This window comes from Littorina saxatilis, linkage group LG15 (assembly GCF_037325665.1).
Source record: "Littorina saxatilis isolate snail1 linkage group LG15, US_GU_Lsax_2.0, whole genome shotgun sequence".
Classification (NCBI taxonomy): domain Eukaryota; kingdom Metazoa; phylum Mollusca; class Gastropoda; order Littorinimorpha; family Littorinidae; genus Littorina; species Littorina saxatilis.
Genome location: NC_090259.1, coordinates 24,306,560 through 24,331,815, shown reverse-complemented (window position 1 = coordinate 24,331,815; position 25,256 = coordinate 24,306,560). Strand labels below are relative to the sequence as shown.

The 25,256-nt window shown below is 42.5% G+C and overlaps 2 protein-coding genes across 2 annotated transcripts in view; one reads left to right on the top strand and one right to left on the bottom strand.

The window, feature by feature from the left end:
• The window catches only part of LOC138948925 (geranylgeranyl transferase type-2 subunit beta-like), a 12,601-nt gene extending 6,607 nt beyond the window's left edge, over window positions 1-5,994 (bottom strand). The window contains exons 1-5 of the mRNA XM_070320580.1: window positions 5,855-5,994; window positions 4,497-4,604; window positions 3,796-3,993; window positions 1,224-1,329; window positions 349-401 (exon numbers count right to left, since the gene is read on the bottom strand). Of these exons, the coding sequence (XP_070176681.1) occupies window positions 349-401; window positions 1,224-1,329; window positions 3,796-3,993; window positions 4,497-4,604; window positions 5,855-5,857 (468 nt within the window). The 5' untranslated portion in view covers window positions 5,858-5,994. The remainder of the gene's footprint in view (window positions 1-348; window positions 402-1,223; window positions 1,330-3,795; window positions 3,994-4,496; window positions 4,605-5,854) is intronic.
• Window positions 5,994-25,256, top strand: LOC138948921 (monocarboxylate transporter 12-like). Its single transcript, XM_070320573.1, has 8 exons — window positions 5,994-6,263; window positions 13,131-13,406; window positions 13,720-13,876; window positions 15,386-15,502; window positions 16,041-16,184; window positions 17,889-18,153; window positions 19,479-20,359; window positions 22,058-25,256. The coding sequence occupies exons 2-8, from the start codon at window positions 13,176-13,178 to the stop codon at window positions 22,207-22,209; spliced, it is 1,947 nt and encodes a 648-aa protein (XP_070176674.1). The 5' UTR covers window positions 5,994-6,263; window positions 13,131-13,175; the 3' UTR covers window positions 22,210-25,256.

Sequence of the window (25,256 nt, the reverse complement as noted above, 5' to 3'; positions counted from 1 at the left end):
GTCTGCGTGTTTAGGTGTATTCAGCCACCTGCACTTATGGCAGAATGACCAAGGTCTTTTACGTGCCATTGTGATGACACGGGGGTGGGACATGGCTTCCGTCTCTGGGTCTGCACATAAAGTTGACCCGTGTCCGTCCCGGCCCGAATTCGAACCTGCGACCTTCCGATCACAAGTCCAGTGCTCTACCAACTGAGCTACCAGTGTGTCAGTGCAAGAACAGAAACACTAACGAATCAACTTTAAAAGTAAGCTGAACATAAAAACATCAAAACATGTTGACCATAATCAGCATACATAAAATAAAACAAACAAAAAAAGAAATAATATAACAGAAGTACAACTTACCAACAATGAGAGACAGGCCACAGCACAAAATGAGAAACGTGTGTCTACTTCACCTGAAGAAAGCAAAACAACACTTTGCAATTTACATGCTGTTCATACACATATTTTATCTGATGAACATTTTAATTAGAGCAAACTCTCCCCAACTGATACCAAAATCTCTGCCATTATACATTATTTGCGTTTTTGACCAAAATATGACATTTTACACAGATCGAGACAGTCATTGTTCTCGAGGTGAACAATGACTGTCTCGATCTGTGTAAAATGTCATATTTTGGTCAAAAACGCAAATAACATTTATGTATCGATCGAATTACTTTCAGGTAATGAATTTGTTGTTGTTTTGACGATTGAACGAGCACACACACATGCAATCAAACACATAAGCTTCATATTTGGGCGTTTCAGGTTGACCGAAACTTCACAGGAACTACAAAATACATGTCATGTACTGACTTTGTTGTTATTTTGACGATTGAACTAGCACACACACATACAATCAAACACATGACGTGTGTTTTGTAGTTCCTTTGAAGTTTCGGTCAACCTGAAACGCCCAAATATGAAGTTTTGTAGGCCTCTGACGTCACATGGCTCAAAGAAGGGAAATCCAATGTCAAATCGATACATATGCTTTTATTTCCATAAACGTTATTCAAATTAACTTCAGTATTATAAACTTAATCTCATAATTAAATTCAAATAATACACAGTATTTTCTACACAGTCGTATACACCAAATTTAATCTAGAATTTTCAGTGGCTTGATATTTACAGCAGGTACAAGAAATACCAGACTCTTTGTTCCTTTGCACATCTGACAAAACCAAAAAAACACAAAAAATAATTAGATCAAACATCACATCACTCACCCCACTTATCACCAGAAAAACTGCCGTCATCTTGCTGGAGACCAGCCACCCAAGACACCAGCGTTTCCACATTCAAGTTGTCTACTGCATCATACAGTGTGAGAATCTGAAAGATTTCAATATCAAATTCACTGGTGAATATCTTAAATATATTGCCTTCTGAAAGATGTAGTTACTATGCTGAAATAGACTCAATAAATAAATATCACCACAGTTACTTAACATGAAGGGCGGGGATGTAACTCAGTCGGTAGCGCGCTGGATTTGTATCCAGTTGGCCGCTTTCAGCGTGAGTTCGTCCCCACGTTCGGCGAGAGATTTATTTCTCAGAGTCAACTTTGTGTGCAGACTCTCCTCGGTGTCTGAACACCCCCGTGTGTACACGCAAGCACAAGACCAAGTGCGCACGAAAAAGATCCTGTAATCCATGTCAGAGTTCGGTGGGTTATAGAAACATGAAAATACCCAGCATGCTTCCTCCGAAAACGGCGTATGGCTGCCTAAATGGCGGGGTAAAAAACGGTCATACACGTACAATTCCACTCGTGCAAAAAACACGTGTACGTGGGAGTTTCAGCCCACGAACGCAGAAGAAGAAGAAGAAGAAGAAGAAGAAGAAGAAGAAGAAGAAGAAGAAGAAGAAGAAGACTCAATAAATAAATATCACCACAGTTACTTAACATGAAACTAACAAAATAGAGGTGGGGTGGGGGAGACAAAGTTGAGAAAGAGAAGGGGCGAATACATTTATTTTAAGAAAATTAACTGATAAAAAGGAGAAACTAGATTTTCATGCAAAACTTTCAAGACAAAATGTATTTATCTTGCAAGCACAGAATGGAAGTTCACAAACTCAAAAACTATCACTGGCTGTTTTCATAGCCATCACTACACTGTATCTGTTTTCTGAGGAGATTTTTGCTACAAAAATAATTCACTTGGTATCCAATGTTCACTATCAATCAATCAATATGAGGCTTATATCGCGCGTATTCCGTGGGTACAGTTTATATCGCGCACATATTCAAGGCGCAGGGATTTATTTATGCCGTGTGAGATGGAATTTTTTTACACAATACATCACGCATTCACATCGGCCAGCAGATCGCAGCCATTTCGGCGCATATCCTACTTTTCACGGCCTATTATTCCAAGTCACACGGGTATTTTGGTTGACATTTTTATCTATACATATACAATTTTGCCAGGAAAGACCCTTTTGTCAATCGTGGGATCTTTACCGTGCACACCCCAATGTAGTGTACACTAAGGATTTACAGAATGACAAATTCAAGTCTTCTTCTTCTTCGTCGTCTCGTTCAAATTCAAGTGTAATGCAGCAAACTCAGAGCTGGCATTTCACTTAGATCACTTTTCTATTGAATTGGGAAAAGCAGACATATGTCTTCTCACGGTTTCATTTATCATGTAAAATTAAGAAGATACAATAATCACACTAAGTTCCTGAAAACCATATAGCTCTATATCATGGGGCAAAAGCAGAGTAATCCTGGCAGCGGCAATACAAAGGAAATGAAAAATGCCCATTTTGTCATTTTTGACAACTTCAAGCAGCAAGTCTACACGCCTTACTACTAACACAGTACAGTGGAGCACCCGCCCCCCTCCCCCCCCCCCCCCCCCCCCCCCCGCCCCACCCCCATCCTTCTCAAGACCCCCGATCTAACTAAATGTTTTGATTCTAAGACTGACTCTGCCCTTCAAGACCCTGTTATTTTAGATTTTCTGTTCATAACCTCTGTTAATCTAAACCCCCATTTTAACCCCTTCACTGCCCACCCCGTACTAGGTACGTGGTCATTTTCGGTTTGCCGTACGCCCATAACCGTACCTAGTACGGAGGATTTGCGTCAGCAACATTTCAGGACATTTCTGAAAACTAAATGGGAGGTAACCACTGTCCAAGTTCTTGTATGGGGTTCTAAACACAGTTCTTTCCCATTGACCGTTCGGATAAGTTAGTATCACGTGTTGAAAACTTTGTTAGAAGTGTAGAACCATAGATAAAATTCACAATGGCGGCCGAAAGTCGGACCTCAACTCGTAGACCTGTTTTCAAGCGATACAATGTTCTGGAAGCTCTAAAAGAAGTGATTTATGGATTACCACACAGAAGAATACATTTATGGGCTGTAATGTGGGTACCTGATGTTTGACACCAGTTTTAGCAGTGTTTTGTGTGGTTTTACATGCTGCAATGTGTGTGTGTAAGTCCGGAAACTGTAATTTTTGACAAAAATGGTCATTATATCAATTTTTACAATAACAATCACAAACAAAGTCCAATGATCATGTCATCACATAATAGCCAAGGGCATAAGCAAAACACATGCCAAAGATCTAAGAGATATCTCAATAAATGATCGAGCAGTGAACAGATTAGTGAACCTACCGAAGAAAGCAAAATTTTGCCCTGGCACACAGCAATACCAAAATGCTGTTATACTGTGGCAGTGAAGGGGTAAAGACTCAATCCTTTTTAAAGATCTGATTTTCTTAACGGGGGTGGGGGGGGGGGGAGGTCCACTGAATACTTAACATTAGTACACACCTGTACAGCACTGAGTGTGGACAGCATGTGGGGGTCATGGCCGACGCTGCAGGCCACGCCTCCCCCTTCCGTCTGACAGGACTTGGCGAAGGAGATGACCTCTTTCTTGTCCATCCTGTCCAGCTGACCGGCCAGCGACAACGCCGTCAGACCCCAGTACATGCCGTTCATGCGCAGGTACTCTGTCATGATGTACTCCTGAGGAGAAAATAGATTTTGTGGTTTTACTAAACTTTTGTGAAATGCGCATGAAAATATAATAATGGAAAAAAAAATTGACGAAAAACAAAATAAGAATGATAAAGATAACAACTAAATAAGAGAGAGTGTGTGTGTGTGTGTGTGTGTGTGTGTGTATATGTGTGCGTACGTGCGTGTGTGTGTGTGTTGGAGTGTGCGTGCTTGTGTACATGTGTGCGTGCGTGTGTGTGTGTTTGTGTATGCGTGTGTGTGTGTGTGTGTGTTTGTGTATGTGTGGGTGTTTGTCTGATTGTGTGTGAGAGACAGTGTGTGGTGTGTGGATTCATGTGTATACATAAAATATATATTTATATATTTCTGTGTGTGTAAATGTGTGTGTGTGTGTGCATATCCGTCTATATGTCTGTACATACAAATACATGTTGGTGTGTGTATGTCTATGGTTTTGTGCTTCTAACACAATCAACACTTAATTGAATTTTTCATAAGAAGACCCTCACATAATCATCTTTCTTGTTTCCATAAGCAGCTATGTAGTCTGCATGCTTCTGCAAAAGCAGTGTCTTCGGAGCATTGTCAGGCAGCGTTATGTCTTTGACGGGGGTACCCTGAAAACAATTATTTAAAGAATTATACACAGTGTCTGAGTGTTAACATTACTTCAGGTATCAGTGTTGTTCCTAGGCCTCGGTCTTCGGTTGTTGACGCATTGGTCATTTGGTGTAATCCCTGGCAAGTCGACCGTCTGATAGTCTTGACATGTTGGAGGTCTTCTGATCAACAATTCTCCTACAACGCGAACAAAGCCAGGACATTTGGACCCATTCATATTTGCATCTTCATACAATTCATGCATGATATTATTTACTTATACTATCGGACGGGTACTACTTGTCTCCGAAAACCTCCGAAAACCCCATATAGACTAACTAAATCTATTTTCAAAGTGAAGTGTTGGACATGCCTGTGAAAAGTAAGCCTGATTCATGCTACATGCACCCTTATATTTGTGTTGAGAGCCGCATTTTCGACGAAATCGATGCAACAATTTCAATGCAAGGGAGGTAACTCTTGTTACTCGAAAGCACAAGTATTGGTGACGTCATGTGATTAGTGCTTCCGCTCCCTCGTAAATCCTCGCACAAACACGAAAATAAAGCCATGAACGGTGAAAGTTGCAAATATAAGTCATGATTGCAAACAATTACGTAACAAAACACGATCTAAGGACGAATTTTCTTAATTTCTGATGAGGTTTTCGGGGGTTTTCGTAGTTTTTGGGGGTTTTTCGGAGACAAGTAGTTCTAATAATACAGTCAACTGGAAACACATGCAGCTATCGGGAGGACTCAGCCAGGTGTCAGCCAAAACTAACTTCAGACCGAATGTATCGCCGTCAATTTCAAGTGTTACAATTATCTTGAGGGAGAAAAGCATATAAAGATCTTGCAACTGAAGCAGATTTGTGATGTAATTCGATCGATGTTAACCCAAATTCGATTTATTCGAAAACGCACCGAGCAGTTACGTCCCTTGAATAAGAAAAGAAATATTTTGCGTTGAAGCTAATTTCAAAGTCAAAATACCATTTATCATCCCCAATTAGAATCCAAGGGGGGAATACATGGTGCAAAGTTCGATCAGCAGCACTTTGGAGGAGAGGGGAATAGTCAGTATTAAGTTTGTGTGAGATAAACAAAGCCGGCTGACGTCCTCCCTGTACCTGCAAGTGCAAGTACTGGAAACAAGGATGAGAAAAGCATGTCAAATAAGATTCTTACATAAAATACTGTCATTATGCGTGCGTGAGTGATTGTATGTTATATTACAATAAACGTCCATACAAAAAAATCCAAACCATCGTGTAAATCTGTTGAAATGTTGGTAGCGCTTGCTCGTACGGCGTAGTCAACTCTTAGTTGGTCGCCATCTTGACGGAAATGATATGTGAGTAACCTCCCTTAGTCACATGGTGCGACATTGGAGCAGACGACGAATTATTCCTCGTATTTTCGCCTTTTAATCAAGGAGGAATACAATCTTAACACAATCTGAACACGGGGGAAATGCCGACAGCTTATACTCATTGATCTCCGATCATAAGCTTCCTGAGATCAGTTAGCACGCAGGAGAACAACTGATCAAACCTGCTGTTTCTTGCATCATGGCATCAGACCTCAGTCAGTGCAGTCGCAGACCTTTAATTTTATCTTAATACTGTGATTTCGAAGTTGTCTGTGGCAGGAGATGCAGCGAGTTTGGCAGAGGTAAGTGATGCGAAACTAGTTGTTTTTTTTCTTTTTGAGATAGAGGGACTGAGAGAGGTTTAATGATTTTCAGAATTTCTGTCTGTCTGCCTGACTGTTAGAGTGGCTGGCTGATGCAGTATCAGTGTATGTGTATGCGCGCGCTTGTATGGATCTGTGTGTGTGTGGTGTGGGTAAAGGGTGTGTGTGTGTGTATGTGTGTGTTTTTATTTTTGTCAGTGTATTTACTGTCTATACATGTATGTGTGTCATATATAATATGCGTGTACATTTCACTGTCGAACCACCACTGTCCACGTGCCTAAACGTTTTTTGTATGTTTGTTTTGTTTTTGTCATTGTGTGTGATCTCTGATGCATACTCATACATATCATGTGACATCTCTCATTGTATCATACTTGTACTTGAATCTTATCGTAAAATGTGTGTTCTTCAAGCTGAGCAAGGAATGGTGTTGCCTGCATTCGCGCACACACACACATACATACACACACACACACTTACATACACACACACACGCACACACAAACACACACACACACACACACACACACACACACACACACACACACACACACACTCACATGCAGACATACTTATTCATTCAAACATACTCATGTTCATAGGATTTGTATTGTAAGTCAAATGCAGACAGATAGATAAAAAAAAAACTAACTGTACATGTGAAAAAAGGTTAATACAGTACATGTAATCTCAATCAGGAACAGCTACAATGTCTTCGAGGTAGACTTTCTTTAATGATTTTGGGCTGTTTGACCCATTTTTTTGTTTTTTGTCGAACCTTTGAATGAATTGGATGAAAACTTAATTGGTAAATTATACAAAAACAGCTGTCTCTGTCCTGCGGTAGTTAAAACCTTCGAAAACAAGGACTGTTCAACCCTCACACGAAAAACAGAAAAATATCCACCCTTAACCAACCATGCAGGCGCGGCCGAGATCGAACCAGCGACCATCTGCATAGGAGGCCGATGTCTTATCCACTCGGCCACTGCCCCTGTCGCACATAGGTATGGAGTGGGACCCTGCTTTTTAAGACCTTAAAAAATTTGAAAAAATGTGTTTGTTATTAGTTAAACATTAAGAAGTCTTGAAATGGAGGTAAATTTACAGAGGTTATGAATAGAAAATCGGAAAAAGCAGAGTATTTAAAACGGGGGGGGGGGGGGGGGGGGGGGGGGGGGGGAAGAAAAAAGAGGGAGGGGGGGAGGGTAAGACTAAGAGCGGGGAGGGGGAGAGGATTGGGTGTGGGTGTGTGAATTTAAAACAGGGGTTGTAAAAAGGGGGTTTCTCTTTAGTAGTGTTGAATACTGTTGTACACACTTTTTAGCCTCACTGCACCAATGGAATTATGCAATGAAATTCCAACTAGAGTATGTTATCTGTCTCACATACCACACACACACACACACACACACATGACCAACTGAACTGCACTGTCATAGTTATTGTTTGCCTTCTGGAGTTGTACCCACAACATTGTGCAGTGTTTTTTGTAGCAACAGTGGAACCTCCCTCAACAAATCTGAAAAAACAAGGTCTTAAAAAGGAGGGGGTATTAAAATGGGGGTAAGTTTACAGAGGTTATGAACAGAAAGTCTGAAAAAACAAGGTCTTAAAAAGGAGGGAGTCTTAAAATGGGGGTCATTTTAGTGAGGTTATGAACAGAAAGTCTGAAAAAACAAGGTCTTAAAAAGGAGGGAGTCTTAAATGTCATTTTACTGAGGTTATGAACAGAAAGTCTGAAAAAACAAGGTCTTAAAAAGGAGGGAGTTTTAAAATGGGGGTCATTTTACTGAGGTTATGAACAGAAAGTCTGAAAAAACAAGGTCTTAAAAAGGAGGGAGTTTTAAAATGGGGGTCATTTTACTGAGGTTATGAACAGAAAGTCTGAAAAAACAAGGTCTTAAAAAAGAGGGAGTCTTAATAAAAATGGGGGGTCTTAATAGGGGGGTTCCACTGTATCGGTTACACCTATTAGATTTCATTCCCCACTTCTTGTCTTTGTTGTGCGTCATTTTACTAGGTTTAAAAAGCGCTGGCTAAAAAAAAATTATTTAGCAAAATGAACAAGTTGCATATTGTACAAGAGTCAAAAGAATCTTTTAATTCCTATTTTCTACATTTTTCCCTTTCTCTCATTTTCCTTTTTAAAAAAAAATGTTTAAGCTCAGACTATTATTTCAGTTGTAAATTATAACCAGGTTTTTCTAAACTAGACAAGGGGGAGGAAGAGGGTAAGAGAATGCAACTGAAAAATTGAAGATAGCTCAGATAAAAATTAAAAAGCATCTCTGTACTGCATAATGCACACAAGTATCTATGTACTCAAGGGTGCAGTTTACCCCCCCCCCCCTTCCCCACACCTTCATCTACACTCTCCCTTCCACTGGATTTTTAGAAGAATGTCCAATGTTTTTTTGAGAATAAAAGACAAAAGGAGAACATTAGGGATAGGATAGGGATATCAATGTTTAAAAAAAAAACCACTATACACCATGGGTTAATATAACCTTCCTATTACTAGCAGTGAGTAATGCAATGGATCTGAACACTATGCTAATGTAAACAAACAACAACATCAGCAGATTGTTATTATGTACAAAGGCAAAACCCGATGCAAACTAAACAGCAAAAAAAAAAGCCATTAAATTAGATTAAGCCTGTTATACTTGTGGTGTATCATGGCCGGGTAGCCCTCGTGCTAATGTTAGGGGGAATTTCCACACTGTAGAAGGCGTTGACATATGTTATATTTGGATTAAAAACAAGCTCTGAAAATTAAATATAAAAATTATTATCAAAATAAAATTTTCGAAATCAATTTAAAAACACTTTCATCTTATTCCTTGTCGGCTCCTGATTCCAAAAACATATAGATATAATATGTTTGGATTAAAAACACGCTCAGAAAGTTAAAACGAAGAGAGGTACAGAAGAGCGTGCTATCCTTCTCAGCGCAACTACTCCCCCGCTCTTCTTGTCAATTTCACTGCCTTTGCCGTGAGCGGTGGACTGACGATGCTACGAGTATACGGTCTTGCTGCGTTGCATTGCGTTCAGTTTCATTCTGTGAGTTCGACAGCTACTTGACTAAATGTTGTATTTTCGCCTTACGCGACTTGTTTTACCATTGTAAAAACCAAATCACTGGTTATACAATTAAACAATCCAATCCAATCCTCTCACTCTCACTCTCTCCCCCCTCTCTGTCTCTCGTTCTCTTTCCGACTTTCTCTCTGACACCCCAGTCACACCCCACCGATAGAGAGAGACAGAGTTAGAGAGATAGACAGAGATAGAGAGAGACAGAGTTAGAGAGATAGACAGAGACAGAGTTAGAGAGAGAGACAGAGACTGAGTTAGAGAGATAGACAGAGACAGAGTTAGAGAGATAGACAGTTAGAGAGAGAGACAGAGTTAGAGAGACAGAGTTAGAGAGAGAGACAGAGTTTGAGACAGAGACAGAGTTTGAGACAGAGACAGAGTTAGAGAGAGACAGAGTTAGAGAGAGAGAGAGACAGAGTTAGAGAGATTGTTAGAGAGATAGACAGAGAGAGAGACAGACAGAGTTAGAGAGAGAGAGAGAGACAGAGTTAGAAAGAGAGAGAAAGTTTGAGACAGAGTTAGAGAGAGAGAGACAGAGTTAGAGAGATAGACAGAGTTAGAGAGATAGACAGAGACAGAGTTAGAGAGATAGACAGAGACAGAGTTAGAGAGATAGACAGAGTTATAGAAAGACAGAGTTAGAGAGATAGGCTGAGTTAGAGAGATAGACAGAGTTAGAGAGTGAGACAGAGTTAGAGAGATAGACTGCAGAGTTAGAGAGATAGACAGAGACAGAGTTAGAGAGATAGACAGAGTTAGAGAGAGAGACAGAGTTAGAGAGATAGACAAAGAGAATCAGAGACAGAGACAGAGTTAGAGAGATAGACAAAGAGAATCAGAGAGAGGGACACATTTTATTGTTTAAGCACACGGTGCACATAACTGATTGGACAACTTAATGACATAGTATTATATCTTACAGAAAAGTATACAATAAACAACAACAAAAACAACAACAACTACAACAATTTAAGCAACAAAAACGCACAGAATAACCATGCAATCCATGCACCGATAGAAAAATACACGCACTCGAGGCATGCTTCGCTGTGTTGCGCTACTCTTTTTTACGTAAGCCTTCTGTCATTAGGTGGGGTTTTTTATTCTTCGAAATGGGATTACATTGCAAAGAGGTCAAGCTGTGCGAAAAACAGGGTACGTTTGGTGCGTGGAGAACTGTCACACCTAATACTATAATGCACTACCTTTTTTTGCACTCCCCAGGGAGTCCTACATTCAACACCACAGGCACATTAGCAAAACACAAAGCCCCCCTATCTCTTGCTCGTCGTACAAAGCCTATTCAGGATAAACAAATTCAGTACATTTTCCTGTTATGGGGACAAACCCTGACACTAAGTTAGGGACATAACACTGATACACTGAGATGCGCAATTTCTGTATGTGTGGAAAGACTGACCTAAGAAAAGAAAAAATTAAAACAATAGAGAAATTACATGATCAGGAACAGGTGTCTTGGTATTTCTTCACAAATATTTTGTCAGCTCTTGATATCTGACTTCTTCAGAATTTATCTTTCTAACACACACACACTCACACACACGCACACTCACTCACTCACTCACTCACTCACTCACTCGCACACACACACACACACACACACACACACACACACACACACACACACACACACACACACACACACACACAACAATGGGAAGTAAGCATTCTAATTATAGACATTAACAGTAGCCTAAGTGAGAGTTACGCGGAACCAGTCTCCTGGCATCTGAGGGAAAAACAAGCATTGATTGGAACAAACAGCTTTCATCCTCGATGCGGCTGAATAAAGATGTATCCATAGCCACAGTGAAAGAACATCCTTCGTAGTAGGCAAAAGTGTCCCTGCGTTGCAGGTGGCCTGTCATGCCAGGTATATGTTGGCCAAAGGGACAAGAGGAGTTGTCCTCTCATGGGAGGTGTCGTCTCGTTGGAGGGACCTCACACCCCAGGTACCACTGTATCACCTACGGGGGTTAGAATAGGTGTAGACACTATGCGTGAATGTTTACCTTACATAACCTGATTTTATCATCACTGAGGCGAACCTGTCTAAAACAACTATTCAAGGGACTGTACAAAAGTGGTCTTGGTAGACTGGTGGTCGCTATGGCAAGGTAGATTATATAGAAGAAGACTGAAACTCGGCAGGAATCTTTTTGGGTGTTCGTTCAAGTTGTTGGAAAGTGGTCGTTATCGAGAGGTGGTCGCTAGGGCAGGTTTGACCGTTGTAGGCAACTAGGACCCACTTTGGATTTCAAGTTCGAATACGTGATGATAAGAACAGATACTGAATGTTTTAACAAACGATTTTGTAATTTGTATCCCCAGTTTGCTGAAAATGACCTAGCAAACACTGAAGCGAATAGTCATTGCTTACATTGTAAGCGACCGAAAAGGCCGGGTCCGCCGAAAAGTGCACCTTGAATAACACTCTGCAGATTTTTCACGATGATGAAATCTCCACACGACTAACAGTCACTTAGTTAAAACGAATTTTTTTTCCCCAATACATTTTTCATCTTCTCGTTGGGTGCAAGCTCGTGAAATAACATAAGACTGATTGCAGTATAGTGAAAGAATGATGCAACAGTATGCTGAGTGTCGCGAGATGACTGCATATGCGTGTAGTATACACGGAGGGGGAGACTGAAAGGAAATCATTCATTGCAAACCGGGTTGGGATGCCAGCATGTGCTCTACTTCTCTGCAGAATACAGGTTCACAGATTTTAGGTAAGCAAAACGATTGTTATCATGTTTGGAGGGTATGGGGGATTTCATGGCTTGGATAGAGGTGCGAGTGATGTGGACTTGTGATTATGTTAAACACTGAGAGTCATTGATTGATTGGTTGGTTGATTGATTGATTGATTGATTTTTGAGTGAAGGATTGATTGATTGGTTGATTGATTGATTGATTGATTGATTGATTGATTGATTGATCGATCATTTGAGTGAGTGAGTGAGTGAGTATGTGAGTACGTTTGTGTATATAATTTCGCTATGGGTCTTTTCGTAAGGGGGATTAATTTCCACAAAACTATGATTTGCCACTGAAGCATTCTTCGGACTGTATACCTCAGGTGTCTTTGACTGTGCGCTTATTGATCATGAAAGAAAACAGAGAGAGAGAGACTCAGACTCAGACTCAGAACTTTATTACAAAAGGATAAAGGTTTTAGGCAAAGCCTATTCTTCCAACCTGTCCTTTATACAACACATAAAGACAGACGCACATAAAAAAAATATAAATTCAATCATATAAAATACAGAAATACATTGTATGGAATGCAACACAATGTGCATATAATACGTACATAAGGAGAAAATCAGAAAAAAAGAACGGGAACACCGACAAACAGTCACCAGAGTCACACACACACACACACACACACACACACACACACACACACACACACACATGCACGGACACTCGCACACATACACAAACTCAGGCACGCACACGCACACACACACACACACACAGACACACCCACACGCACGGACGCAAACATGCACACGCACACATTTGCAGGAAAATACAGTATGTCATGTGTGTGAAGTCCATGCATCGGTGAGCCTGAATTATGTCTGGTTTGTCATTCAACGCAAAATTGTTCGGGGTTTGTCCCAGCAGATGTACATGTATGTCATGTTAAACCATCTGCGCATGTTAACCTGTCTATGTGCATGTCTCTCCACACTTTTGTTTCAGACAGTTACTTCATTCGACCGGCGGTGTTAACACAAAACGACCACCATGGGAAGTGAGGACAGGAATGGAATGCCACAAGGCGATCACCGAGAGAGCAGCAGCAGCGATGACGACCAAAAGAAAATTGTTATGGGTCCAGTTTTGGACAACAGTGACGGATTGTCAAGGTCAAGGACAGATCATCGTGGTTCGAAGGACAAAATTATTGAAGCGGAACGTCAACGTTTAGTTTCAGCTGACGAGGAAGCGGGAATTGGTGCGCCTGGTGATTTAAAGGTTCGTGAATGTGTGTGTGTGTGTGTGTGTGTGTGTGTGTGTGTGTGTGTGCGTGCGTGCGTGCGTGCGTGCGTGCGTGCGTGCGAGTGTGTGTGAGTGAGTGAGTGAGTGTGCGTGTGCGTGTTTGTCTGTCTGTCTGTCTGTCTGTCATTGTCTCTGTCTGTCTGTGTCTGATTGACTTACGTCTGTCAGTGTCTGTATCAGCGTGAGTTTGTCTGCCTGCCTGTCTGTCCGTCTTTGTATGAGAGAAAGAGTAAACCACGTCCTGTCATCTGTCACATTCGAATTCTACCAACATTTTACATCAATACAGGATGGCCAGAGCACGGGGGCAAAAGACGATGATGGAAACAAAGAAGAAGAAAAAGAGATAACAACAGATAACAGCAACGATGATTCCCACCTCCTTCAGGATCATGGCTGGGCGTGGTTTGTCTGTCTCGGGGGTTTCTTCTCCCATTTCATTACAGGTATTATGCTCACCTGTGTGTTGTAGGTCGTAGTTGGCATTTTTGGTTAATTTTCGTTAAAGATGCCTTTGGTATACGCTTGTCAAAGAAAGGGGACATTATTTCAGAGTAGAAATGTTGCACACACATACAATCGAAGAAGCAAAACAGTATGTCGCATACTTAAGATAAGATAAGATAAGAAAACTTTAATGTCCATTTTCATTGTACACAAACATGGACATTTTTCTTTTGGCACCACATCGCATTTCTAATAAGACAAACACACCATCATTAAGCATAATCAAACATGAATACACTACTAAGATTAAAGGCACAGTGCGCCTCCCGTAAACCATCACAGGTACTGTCAGGCTTTTACACACAGTACAAACACGCTTCCATTTGAACGCTCATCAAACGGGAACATCCTAGGTGCCCTACGTAAAGAGCGAACAATTTTCAAAGAATTAATTTTGCGGATTGTCTCAGAGACAATCGGACCGTGGTGCGTTTTGGCGCTAGACCTAACTTTTAAAATATAAATAATAAATTGACAGCTTGTTACACAAACATTCTTAAATCATAAAAGAATTATTTTTTCATCAAGACAAGATCAGTACAATTCGAAGTTTTGAAAGTTTAAAAAAAGAAACGCCCGGAAGCAGGGTCACGCAAGGTCGTGGTTCTCGTAGCAGACGACGGTTTATGCCTATCGCCAGTTCCTCTGAACAGTCAAAAACCAGTCAGAGGTACATAATAACGTGCTATTGCAGATAAGCTCACAGCGAGTCGCATTCAAATTACTAATTGACGACTGCATTGTGAAAAAGGGAAACTGGATCACACGGGTTCATGATGGCTCAGGGGTAAGATAAACCACGCAAAAATAAATTCTTTGAAAATTGCTCGCTCTTTACGGAGGGCACCTCGGATGTTCTCAAGTGGTGAGTGTTTAAATGAAAGGGTGTTTGTACTGTGTGTAAAAGCCTGACAGTATCTGTGATGGTTTACGGGAGGCTTACTGTGCCCGTAACTTATAACATGAGCATTTAAGCAATAAGCATCATTTATAGATATGACAGTCTTCTTTAAGTCAACAAAAAGCAACCCAAAAGGTACATTTTCATGTCTTTATGTAATTAACCACTCGAAAGAGAATCAGAAATTAACGTGGCACTAATGACAAGATGGAAGAAACAAAGGGAAGTAAGGGGTCTATAGAGCGCTGACTTCCCTTTGCTTATTTCATCAGGTCATCGGTCTCTAAAACAAATTTGGTATCTCGGTGTATCACTTGCCTTTGTTGTCTATATTTCAAACTCGACCTGCCCTTTGTCTCTGAGATCTTAAACACATCTCTAACGGCCCTAACCCCAGAATAGTTCTTCAGTCGAACCTGCCCGTATTACGATCACCTCTCGATAACGACAACCTGCCCATTATGACCAACACAAACGATCACTTATGAAGTTATTTCAGCAGACTTTCAATCGTAGCTGACTTGTAGACTTATACTGTTATTTTCAGGTGGCTTTGAGCGCTCAGACGGAGTGATGTTCTTGGAGTTCACAGACAGGTTCAAACAAAGCGCTCAGCTGACTGCCTGGCCTGCTGCTATCTGTTCCACCAGCAGGCTCGTTATGGGTGAGTAACATCTTGGTTAGGGCAACGGCGATGACTAGAAGAAGAGGAGGGGAAGGTTGGTGGTGCTGGTGTTTGTGGTAGTGACTTCGACGACGACAACGATGACGATGATGATGATCATGGCGACGAGGAGGAGGATGGCAATGGTGGTTGTGGTGCTGCTGCTGGCGCTGCTGGTGGTTATGACGACGACGGCGACGACGAGGATGATGAGGACACTGCTGCTGCTGCTTCGATCGTGATATTGTCTGCGGTGATGATGAAAACTATGATAACGAGGACGAGGACGACGACCATGATGCAAACTAGGCACTAAATGTGTCTTCTTGTGACGAGGGGGAGGGGATTGTGACAAGGTTCACACGCGCACACACACACACACACACACACACACACACACACTTCCACACACACACACACACACACACACACACTTCCACACACACACTTCCACACACTCAACACTCAACAACACTCTTTCTCTCTTTTGAAGTAGTAATTCTTCGATAAACATCTGTGTCACTGTTTGCACGTGCAGGACCTTTATCGACGGCGTTTTGCAACCGCTTCAGCGCTCGCACGGCGACCATGGTGGGAACCTTTGTCTTTGCCGCCGGTGTCATCGCCAGTGGCTTCGCTCCCAGCGTTCCTTTTCTCATCTTCAGCTATGGCTTGGTGCAAGGTCAGTTGGGTCCTTGGCTTTACACTATTTTGGCCATGTATTATATTGGCCGTTGACCAATGAAGCCTTGAATCATTGAGTTGGCGGACGGCTGACTGTGAAATGGCTAGATTCACAACAGCGAATGAATAAAAAGGGATATGTATGTCCTATAGGACCTAACGGCCTATTTCTTTTCTTCAGTAATGGCTTGATGCAAGGTCAGTTGTGCCATTGGCTTTACACTGTTTTGGCCATGTACTCTACTGTCCGTTGACCAATGAAGCCTTGAATCATTGAGTTGGCGGACGGCTGACTGTGGAAATGGCTAGGTTTCCAACGTCCTTTTTCTTTTCTTCAGCTAGGTCAGTTGTGCCATTGGCTTTACATTATTTTGGCCATGTATTTTATTGTCTGTTGAAATGTTGAAGCCTTGAAGCATTGAGTTGGCGGACGTCTGACTATGAAATGACGAGGTTACACTGCTGATCGGTTGACGTGTCTGAACCGCTGATCCATTGAGTAAGTGAGGAAAATGGGTTGACAAGTGACTGACGGAATTGGTTTTTGTTTGTTTGTTTGTTTGCTTAACGCCCAGCCGACCACGAAGGGCCATATCAGGGCGGTGCTGCTTTGACATATAACGTGCGCCACACACAAGACAGAAGTCGCAGCACAGGCTTCATGTCTCACCCAGTCACATTATTCTGACACCGGACCAACCAGTCCTAGCACTAACCCCATAATGCCAGACGCCAGGCGGAACAGCCACTAGATTGCCAATTTTAAAGTCTTAGGTATGACCAGGCCGGGGTTCGAACCCACGACCTCCCGATCACGGGGCGGACGCCTTACCACTAGGCCAACCGTGCCGGTCGGAATTGGTTTAAAAAGTGTCATTCAAGAATACCGCGTACATGCAAATGCAGCACAACAAGCTATGATTATAAGCGTGCTCTTGAAAAAAACAGTATGAGATCAGAACAGATTGTCTAAATTATCCTCCTCCTCCTCCTCCTCCTCCTCCTCCTCAGTCCTTCCATTATTCCTCTTCGGTAACAAGTAGCCTAGACTTGTTTGGACCGTAGCAGAGCTTGGTAACATTTGTAATTCGCCTGATCTTTTGAAATTTCATTTTTTCATTTTCATTTCATTTTCATTACTTTATTGTCCCATCGCTGGGAAATTCGGGTCGCTTCCTCCCAGTGGAAAGCTAGCAGCAACGGAGTCGCGCTACCCAGGTGTCTGCGTGTTTAGGTGTATTCAGCCACCTGCACTTATGGCAGAATGACCAAGGTCTTTTACGTGCCATTGTGATGACACGGGGGTGGGACATGGCTTCCGTCTCTGGGTCTGCACATTAAGTTGACCTGTGTCCGTCCCGGCCCGGATTCGAACCAGCGACCTTTCGATCACAAGTCCAGTGCTCTACCAACTGTGCCAGCCCCAGGTACCATCAATGGTATTTTTCCCCCAAACTTGATGGTACCTCCCCTATAACGACCCCTATATCATACGGCTCCCTAGATAGCTCCCACTTTTCTCTGACGGATTATTGCAAAGCAAAACTCTATATTACGACCCCTCCGCATCATGACCGAATTTTAGTTACATTTCGTCAGACAGATCGAGGTACGACTGTATTTCTCCCAAAGAAAATGCCTTCTTTCATTTTCATCACTCCTGGTAACAACTTTTTTTGCATTACCGTGTCTTATCCTACAGGTATAGGGCGCGGACTCATCTATGCCCCAGGGCTTGTCATTGTCGGCATGTACTTCAACCGTCGGCGGGGTCTGGGGGTGGGGCTTGCCACCGCAGGGGTGGGGGCGGGGACCTTCGTGTTCCCTCCCCTCGTGGAGTGGCTGTTCCAGCAGTACGGGTTTCGGGGGGCCTTCTTGATCCTGGGGGCGATTTGCTTCAACTTCTGTGTCGTGGCGGCGCTTTATCGGCCTCTCTTTGTGCATCGGAACATCGTCCTTGGAAGCAGGTATGGCTTGGGGCGTGTGTTTGTGTCTGTGTGTGTCCGTCTTGGTGTCTCTGTCAGAGAGAGAGAGAGAGAGAGAGAGAGAGAGAGAGAGAGAGAGAGAGAGAGATATTAGCGGCACAGTATGTGCTCGGTTTTATGCATCGCTGATGATTCACATGATACGTAGGAGAGTGTGTGTGTGTGTGTGTGTCTGTCTGTCTGTCTGTCTGTCTGTCTGTCTGTCTGTCTGCCTGTCTGTCTGTCTGTCTGTCTGTCTGTCTGTCTGTCTGTCTTTGCTTTCCTTTGCCTAAAACCTATATCCGTTTGTAATGAAGTTCAGTTTCAGTCTGTCTGTTTGTCTGTCTGTCTTTGCCTTTTTGTCTCCATCTGTCTGCGTATAATTATGTCTGCACGTCTTTGAGGGTGTATGTCAAGTGTAAGACGATCTAAGACAAGTTGCTTTGAAGACAGACATATAAACTGAGTGTGTGTGTGTGTGTGTGTGTGTGTGTGTGTGTGTGTGTGTGTGTGTGTGTGTGTGTGTGTGTGTGTGTGTTATGTCTGCACGTCTTTGAGGGTGTATGTCAAGTGTAAGACAAGTTGCTTTGAAGACAGACATCAAGATAGACATAGACATAGTGTGTGTGCGTGTGTGTGGATGTGTGTGTGTTCATAGCTGATTTACTGCCAGAACCTGTACACAGGACAACTTGTGTCTTGTCGTCAGAAGAACATTTTAAGAGGACATTTGGTTGGATGATTTTATGTGCTAGCAAGATTGGGAAGTTTTTGGTGTTTTTTTTAGCTTAACGCCCAGCCGACCACGAAGGGCCATATCAGGGCGGTGCTGCTTTGACATATAACGTGCGCCACACACAAGACAGAAGTCGCAGCACAGGCTTCATGTCTCGTCCCAGTCACATTATTCTGTCACCGGACCAACCAGTCCTAGCACTAACCCCATAATGCCAGACGCCAGGCGGAGCAGCCACTAGATTGCCAATTTTAAAGTCTTAGGTATGACCCGGCCGGGGTTTGAACCCACGACCTCCCGATCACGGGGCGGACGCCTTACCATTAGGCCAACCGTGCCGGTCCAAGATTGGGATGGAGGCTGATTGTAGCAATATTATATATGTTGCAAATGCATGTACATTTGTGACGGTTTTATTGAAAAGGTCTTGAAACGGAAGTAAATATACAGAGGTTATGAACAGAAAATCGTAAACAGCAAGGTCTTAAAATGGGGAACGTCTTAAATGTGGGGGTCTTAAGGGGTTGGAGTCCGCTGTATCAGGAAGTGCAGATTCACATTTTGTTTTCTCTCTTCGCCAAACTTTGTACAGGAAAAGAGGCAAGGACGAAGAGGAAGCTTTGTGCCCAGCAACAGAAGACAAGAAACCCGCTACCGACCCCTCAGATCATCCACAACAGCCTCAAGTCGAAATCATCAACGATGCTTTCCCCGCATTTAAAACAGACTCCGCAAAATTGGATAGTGTTACGCGCGACCAAAATGGCCGCGAAACAGCCTCCTCTCAAGAAGGACGGCTGAACGGTTCAAACAATCCCAGAACGTTTCAGAACAGCACTGAAACCATACAGAATGCTGCTGGTTCTAATCCCACCACCTCTCATAAATCCACACAGCTCAAAGCGTGGCAGAAATCCAAAACATGGCGAGTACTAAAATCCACTTGGGTCATGTGCTTCCCTACGGAAGAGGTAAAAAAGGACGCCCCCAAGCGGAAGCTGATAGAGTGGTCGTTACTGAAGACCCCGGAGTTCCTCTTCTTCTGCTTCAGCATCTGCCTCTTCACCTTGGCCTTCAAGTCGGCCTTCACCTTCCTCCCGGCTCTGGCCGAGTCGAAGGGCGTGTCTCCGTCCGAGTCGGCCTACCTGCTGTCAATCTCAGGAATCTTGGATACGATTGGTCGAATCATGGCCGGCTTCATCCTGGATACTGAGTGCATCCGCCCTTTTCGACCAATCATCTACAACGGCGTCATTTTCGTCATCACGGGGCTGTCTTTCTTGTCTCCTTTCATGGAGAACTTTGTGCAGTTCGCTGTGTTGTTTGGGCTGTACGGCATGCTGACTGGAACCTACGTGTCGCAGAAGTCTGTGATTCTGGTGGATATCTTGGGCCAGGAGAAGCTGAGCAGTTCCTTCGGCCTGCTGATCGTCTTCCAGGGGGTTGGGACGTTCGTGGGGCCTCCCTTGTCTGGTGAGCTTGTTGGGAACTTGGTGGGGATGGGGGTTGGGCGATTGATATGGGTTGAATCGATGTGATTGGTTGGTGGAGTGTGGGTGTGTGTGTGGGGTGTGTGTGTGTGTGTGTGTGTGTGTGTGTGCGCGCGTGCGTGGTCGATATGGTTGGCTAATTAGTGGTCTTTTTTTTCATCCAGATTTCGCAACTATACATGAAGACGCAAATGTCTCTGTCAGGATGTTTATGCGCTCCGGAAGAGTTGCGCACCTAACAATAACGTGACGCTGCTAAGATGAAAAGCAAGTCGCGTAAGGCGAAATTACAACATTTAGTCAAGCTGTCGAACTAACAGAATGAAGCTGAACTCACTGCATTTTTACAGCAAGAGCGTATACTCGTAGCATCGTCAGTCCACCGCTCGATGCACAGGCAGTGAAATTGACAAGAAGAGCGGGGTAGTAGTTGCGCTGAGAAGGATAGCACGCTTTTCTTTATCTCTATTCTTTTTAACTTTCTGAGCGTGTTTTTAATCCAAACATATCACATCTATATGTTTTTGGAATCAGGAACCCACAAGGAATAAGATGAAATTGTTTTTAAATCGATTTCGGAAATTTTATTTTAATAATAATTTTTATATTTTTAATTTTCAGAGCTTGTTTTTAATCCGAATATAGCATATTTATATGTTTTTGGAATCAGAAAATGATGAAGAATAAGATAAACGTAAATTTGGATCGTTTTAAAAAAAAAAATTTTTTTTTACAATTTTCAGATTTTTAATGACCAAAGTCATTAATTAATTTTTAAGCCACCAAGCTGAAATGCAATACCGAAGTCCGGCCTTCGTCGAAGATTGCTGGGCCAAAATTTCAATCAATTTGATTGAAAAATGAGGGTGTGACAGTGCCGCCTCAACTTTTACAAAAAGCCGGATATGACGTCATCAAAGGTATTTATCGAAAAAAAGAAAAAAACGTCCGGGGATATCATTCCCAGGAACTCTAATGTCAAATTTCATAAAGATCGGTCCAGTAGTTTGGTCTGAATCGCTCTACACACACACACACACACACACACACACACACACACACACACACACACACACATACACCACAACCCTCGTCTCGATTCCCCCCTCTACGTTAAAACATTTAGTCAAAACTTGACTAAAGGTAAAAACAGCGATCGCAGCGAGTAATTCACTCCATATGTTATGCAGTGTCCTGTCGATATGATGGCATTTTCTTTCAAAAATTAGCGCATCGGGATTCACGATTCGTTGCGGCAATGATCGCTGCATAGCTTGACGTAATCGCGGACACGGTCACGTGTTTTTGTGCTTGGGGTCACGTGAGTTTAGCTTGAGTTTACGTAAGTTCGGGGAAGAAAACCGCGTGCTCAGCGATCACTGCAGACAGGGAATCGTGGATGCAATGTGGATATTTATTCAAAGAAAGGGGCATAATATGGAGCGGACATTGCATAATATATATATACAAATCGGAGTGAATTACTCGCTGCACTCGATATTTAGTTTTTTCACCTCGGCAGCGTATTAACTATTATTGTTTGCCTCACGGTCAAGGGCCGTCCACATGAAAATCCTGACAGAGTTAGTTCCGAACATCGTTTATTTCTTCTCACCTAGAACAGCAACATGAGTGCAGCCGATTTTGTGGTTTTGAGTTCATTCCATCTTTTTGTCAACAGGTTTCTTGAAGGATGAGTTTGGACGTTTCGACGAAGCGTTTTTTCTGGGCGGAGCGGCCATGGCTTTTGCAGGCACTTTGATGGTAGTGTCCAACGTCTACAGAGTTTTAACCAAGCGTCGTCAAGAGAAAAGTTCAACATCTGTACAGTGAGTGGATACTAAAAATAGACACGGAGTGCAACTTTGGATATCTTCAGGTATTTGTGTTCTATGTATGTGTTGATGAAAACAATAGAAGCAGATTGAGTGCGTCTTTGGACATTTCTATTTATTGTGTTTTATCCGTGTGTTGATAATAATATTGGTGGCACAAGGATTGTCAATGTTGGTGCACTTCGAGAGTGTTGAGCATATATCAAACATATTACGTATATGAAATCCATAGTACATGAAATCCATACTGGTTGGTCCGGTGTCAGAATAATGTGACTGGGTGAGACATGAAGCCTGTGCTGCGACTTCTGTCTTGGGTGTGGCGCACGTTAAATGTCAAAGCAGCACCGCCCTGATGTAACCCTTCGTGGTGGACTGGGCGTTAGGCAAACAAACAAACATGAAATCCATAGTATGCGGTGTGTTCTTTCTTCTTCTGTTGATCTTTTGATCGCTTTTCTGGTATCTGCCATCAAAGGGTCTTCAAGGAGCATTTCTTCCCGTGTAAGCGATCCTGTATCCACCACCTAGTCATCCATTCTTTGACATGGGATAAGGGCATCACTCAGACCCAAAATCAAATGTCTGGATCTAGTTTTTCCTGAGCAGAACCTTTTTTGACTGAATTAATTAATTTTTGAAGATTGACATAGGTGTCATATAGAACTACAATGTACGACTTTGTTTAACTCATAACAAAATCCTATTCTGCACAGAATGTAGGCTGTAGGAAGTTGGTATGTGTTCAAATATAAAAGGGCGCTCTTTCCGCATGTAAAAGCCTGGAACAGATCTGTAATACTGTGCATAATTGCTTACACGCGAAAGATATTAGCTTTAAAACTGTGCAACAGTTCTCAAAGAGCACAAGCAGACTACTGTTTGTTTTTACGGAAGATTCTTCTTCTTCTTCAGCGTTCGACGGTTGTGTCCCTCATAATCGTAGGCCTGCTGATCATAATTATGAACTCGCAGGTTCGGCGCAGGTCTTCCACAATTCCCTAAAGTTTTGTGTCGGGGGTTGTTCTCTCTGGCCAGAAAGCAAAACGAAGTACTCGGACAGAATGTTTGTGGACATAAGTGAAGTGGACAAAACCAAACTAGTTTTTTCAGACGGACTTGTTCTCAAGGCCTCGGTCTTGGGTCACTGGTGCATATTTCTTTGATCGGACCCATTGGTTCGACCCCTGGGCGGTCGACCGTCCGATGGTTTTCAACTGGACGAGGTCTTCTGCTCCTCAATCTTCCTACTTGGCACAAAAAGCCAAGGCATTTTGACCAATGCATATTTTCAAACCATGTCCTTAATGAGCGATGTCCGCTGGAAGCAATACTGTTAAGACGCTATTTAATTATTTTACCCAGTGAGCTTATTGAGCGAGAAAGAAAAGAATATGAACTATCAATTCGGCACCATTTATGCGACTGTGGAACCCCCCTTCTTCCCCCCGCGGGTCAGGGGGAAGAATTTACCCGATGCTCCCCAGCATGTCGTGAGAGGCGACTAACGGATTCTGTTTCTCCTTTTACCCTTGTTAAAGTGTTTTTACCCTTGTTAAGTGTTTCTTGTATAGAATATAGTCAATTTTTTTAAAGATTTTAGTCAAGCAGTATGTAAGAAATGTTAAGTCCTTTGTACTGGAAACTTGCATTCTCCCAGTAAGGTCATATATTGTAGGCCTACTACGTTGCAAGCCCCTGGAGCAAATTTTTGATTAGTGCTTTTGTGAACAAGAAACAATTGACAAGTGGATCTATCCCATCTTCCCCCCCCCCCCCCCTTCCCCCGTCGCGATATAACCTTCGTGGTTGATAACGACGTTAAACACCAAATAAAGAAAGAAATTGAGACGGTGTGCTTTTTAAGCACGGTTTGTTGCAGTAAGAAGGGCGACTATTTCTTAACAATTTTTGAGAAAAGAGGGACCAGTGTTTAGGCAGTGCATGATCATCCGGTATTTAGATATATAATATTGTGTACCAATTCATTTTTGGAATTTTTATGACACGTTCATGTGAGTTTGTTCTCATGTCCGCAAGACAGGCAATATGAAAAGCATTATTGACGACACAGAAAAGAACGTTATCACATCAATCAGATCATATATAAAATACATGTCTTGTTGTGTACATAAATGTATATTTGTTGTTGATAATCAGAGTGTTTTTCCACTGTGATTCGTTGTATTTTACCAACCTTGACATTTATATTGTACAGCTGATATATTGTAATATTTTTATTTTTATTGTGTAAGCGCAACAAATTGCCACGCCAGTGATAACTGTCAGGGTTTTGTGTACTACAAACTGAAGCAAACACCATACTCACCCCAACGGAACACCACCCTGGGGGACAAATTGGTATCACTTACCGATGTTTATATCATAATAATCATGCTGATGATGGGGATGATGATGATGATGATGATTGACGACGACGACGATGATGATGATGACGATGATGATGATGATAAATAGCTTTATTTGGGTGTATTTTGTGGCGCAAGTCCCAATATTCAGCTCCAAGCACTTTACAATGCCCAAAAAATAAAAATTTAAATACATTTCAGGGATGTCGTTAGGCGTCGGACATCGGACATAGACCGATTTGGAGGCTCAAATGTCCGATTCACGTAGCCGCATGGCGGTAAGATGTCCTATTGTTTTGAAATGAGCGCTGGCATTGTCCAATAAGAACTCCATTCCTTCGGACAGCGCAATATTCGTTAATTTTCCTTTCATGATACACAGTTTCAAAAAGCGACCAAGCACTCTCGCGTACAGGTGCACTGAAGTTGTACAGTGTGGATCTTGTGTGTGGGTGACACCCGTCTGCAGCACATTAAAGTTAGGAGTATGGAAGACAACTCCAACTGACCAAGTCTTGCTTCTGCTCTTGCTTTCAGTTCGAGACATTTTGACGAAGCGCACTGAGTTATGCCTCCGAAAAATAAAACAAGCCTACCAAAGCTCAACAAAAGCTGATCACGTTTGGCTGTCCAACGGCATCCTGTGCTACATTAGGGTCAAAAACCGGGGGGGGGG

Coding starts and splice junctions, on each gene's coding strand:
- LOC138948921 (XM_070320573.1), top strand. CDS start 13,176: ATGGGAAGTGAGGACAGGAATGGAATGCCACAAGGCGATCACCGAGAG. Junction 16,185..17,888: donor CAGCTATGGCTTGGTGCAAG/GTCAGTTGGGTC, acceptor CTTATCCTACAG/GTATAGGGCGCGGACTCATC. Junction 20,360..22,057: donor CGTGGGGCCTCCCTTGTCTG/GTGAGCTTGTTG, acceptor TTTTGTCAACAG/GTTTCTTGAAGGATGAGTTT.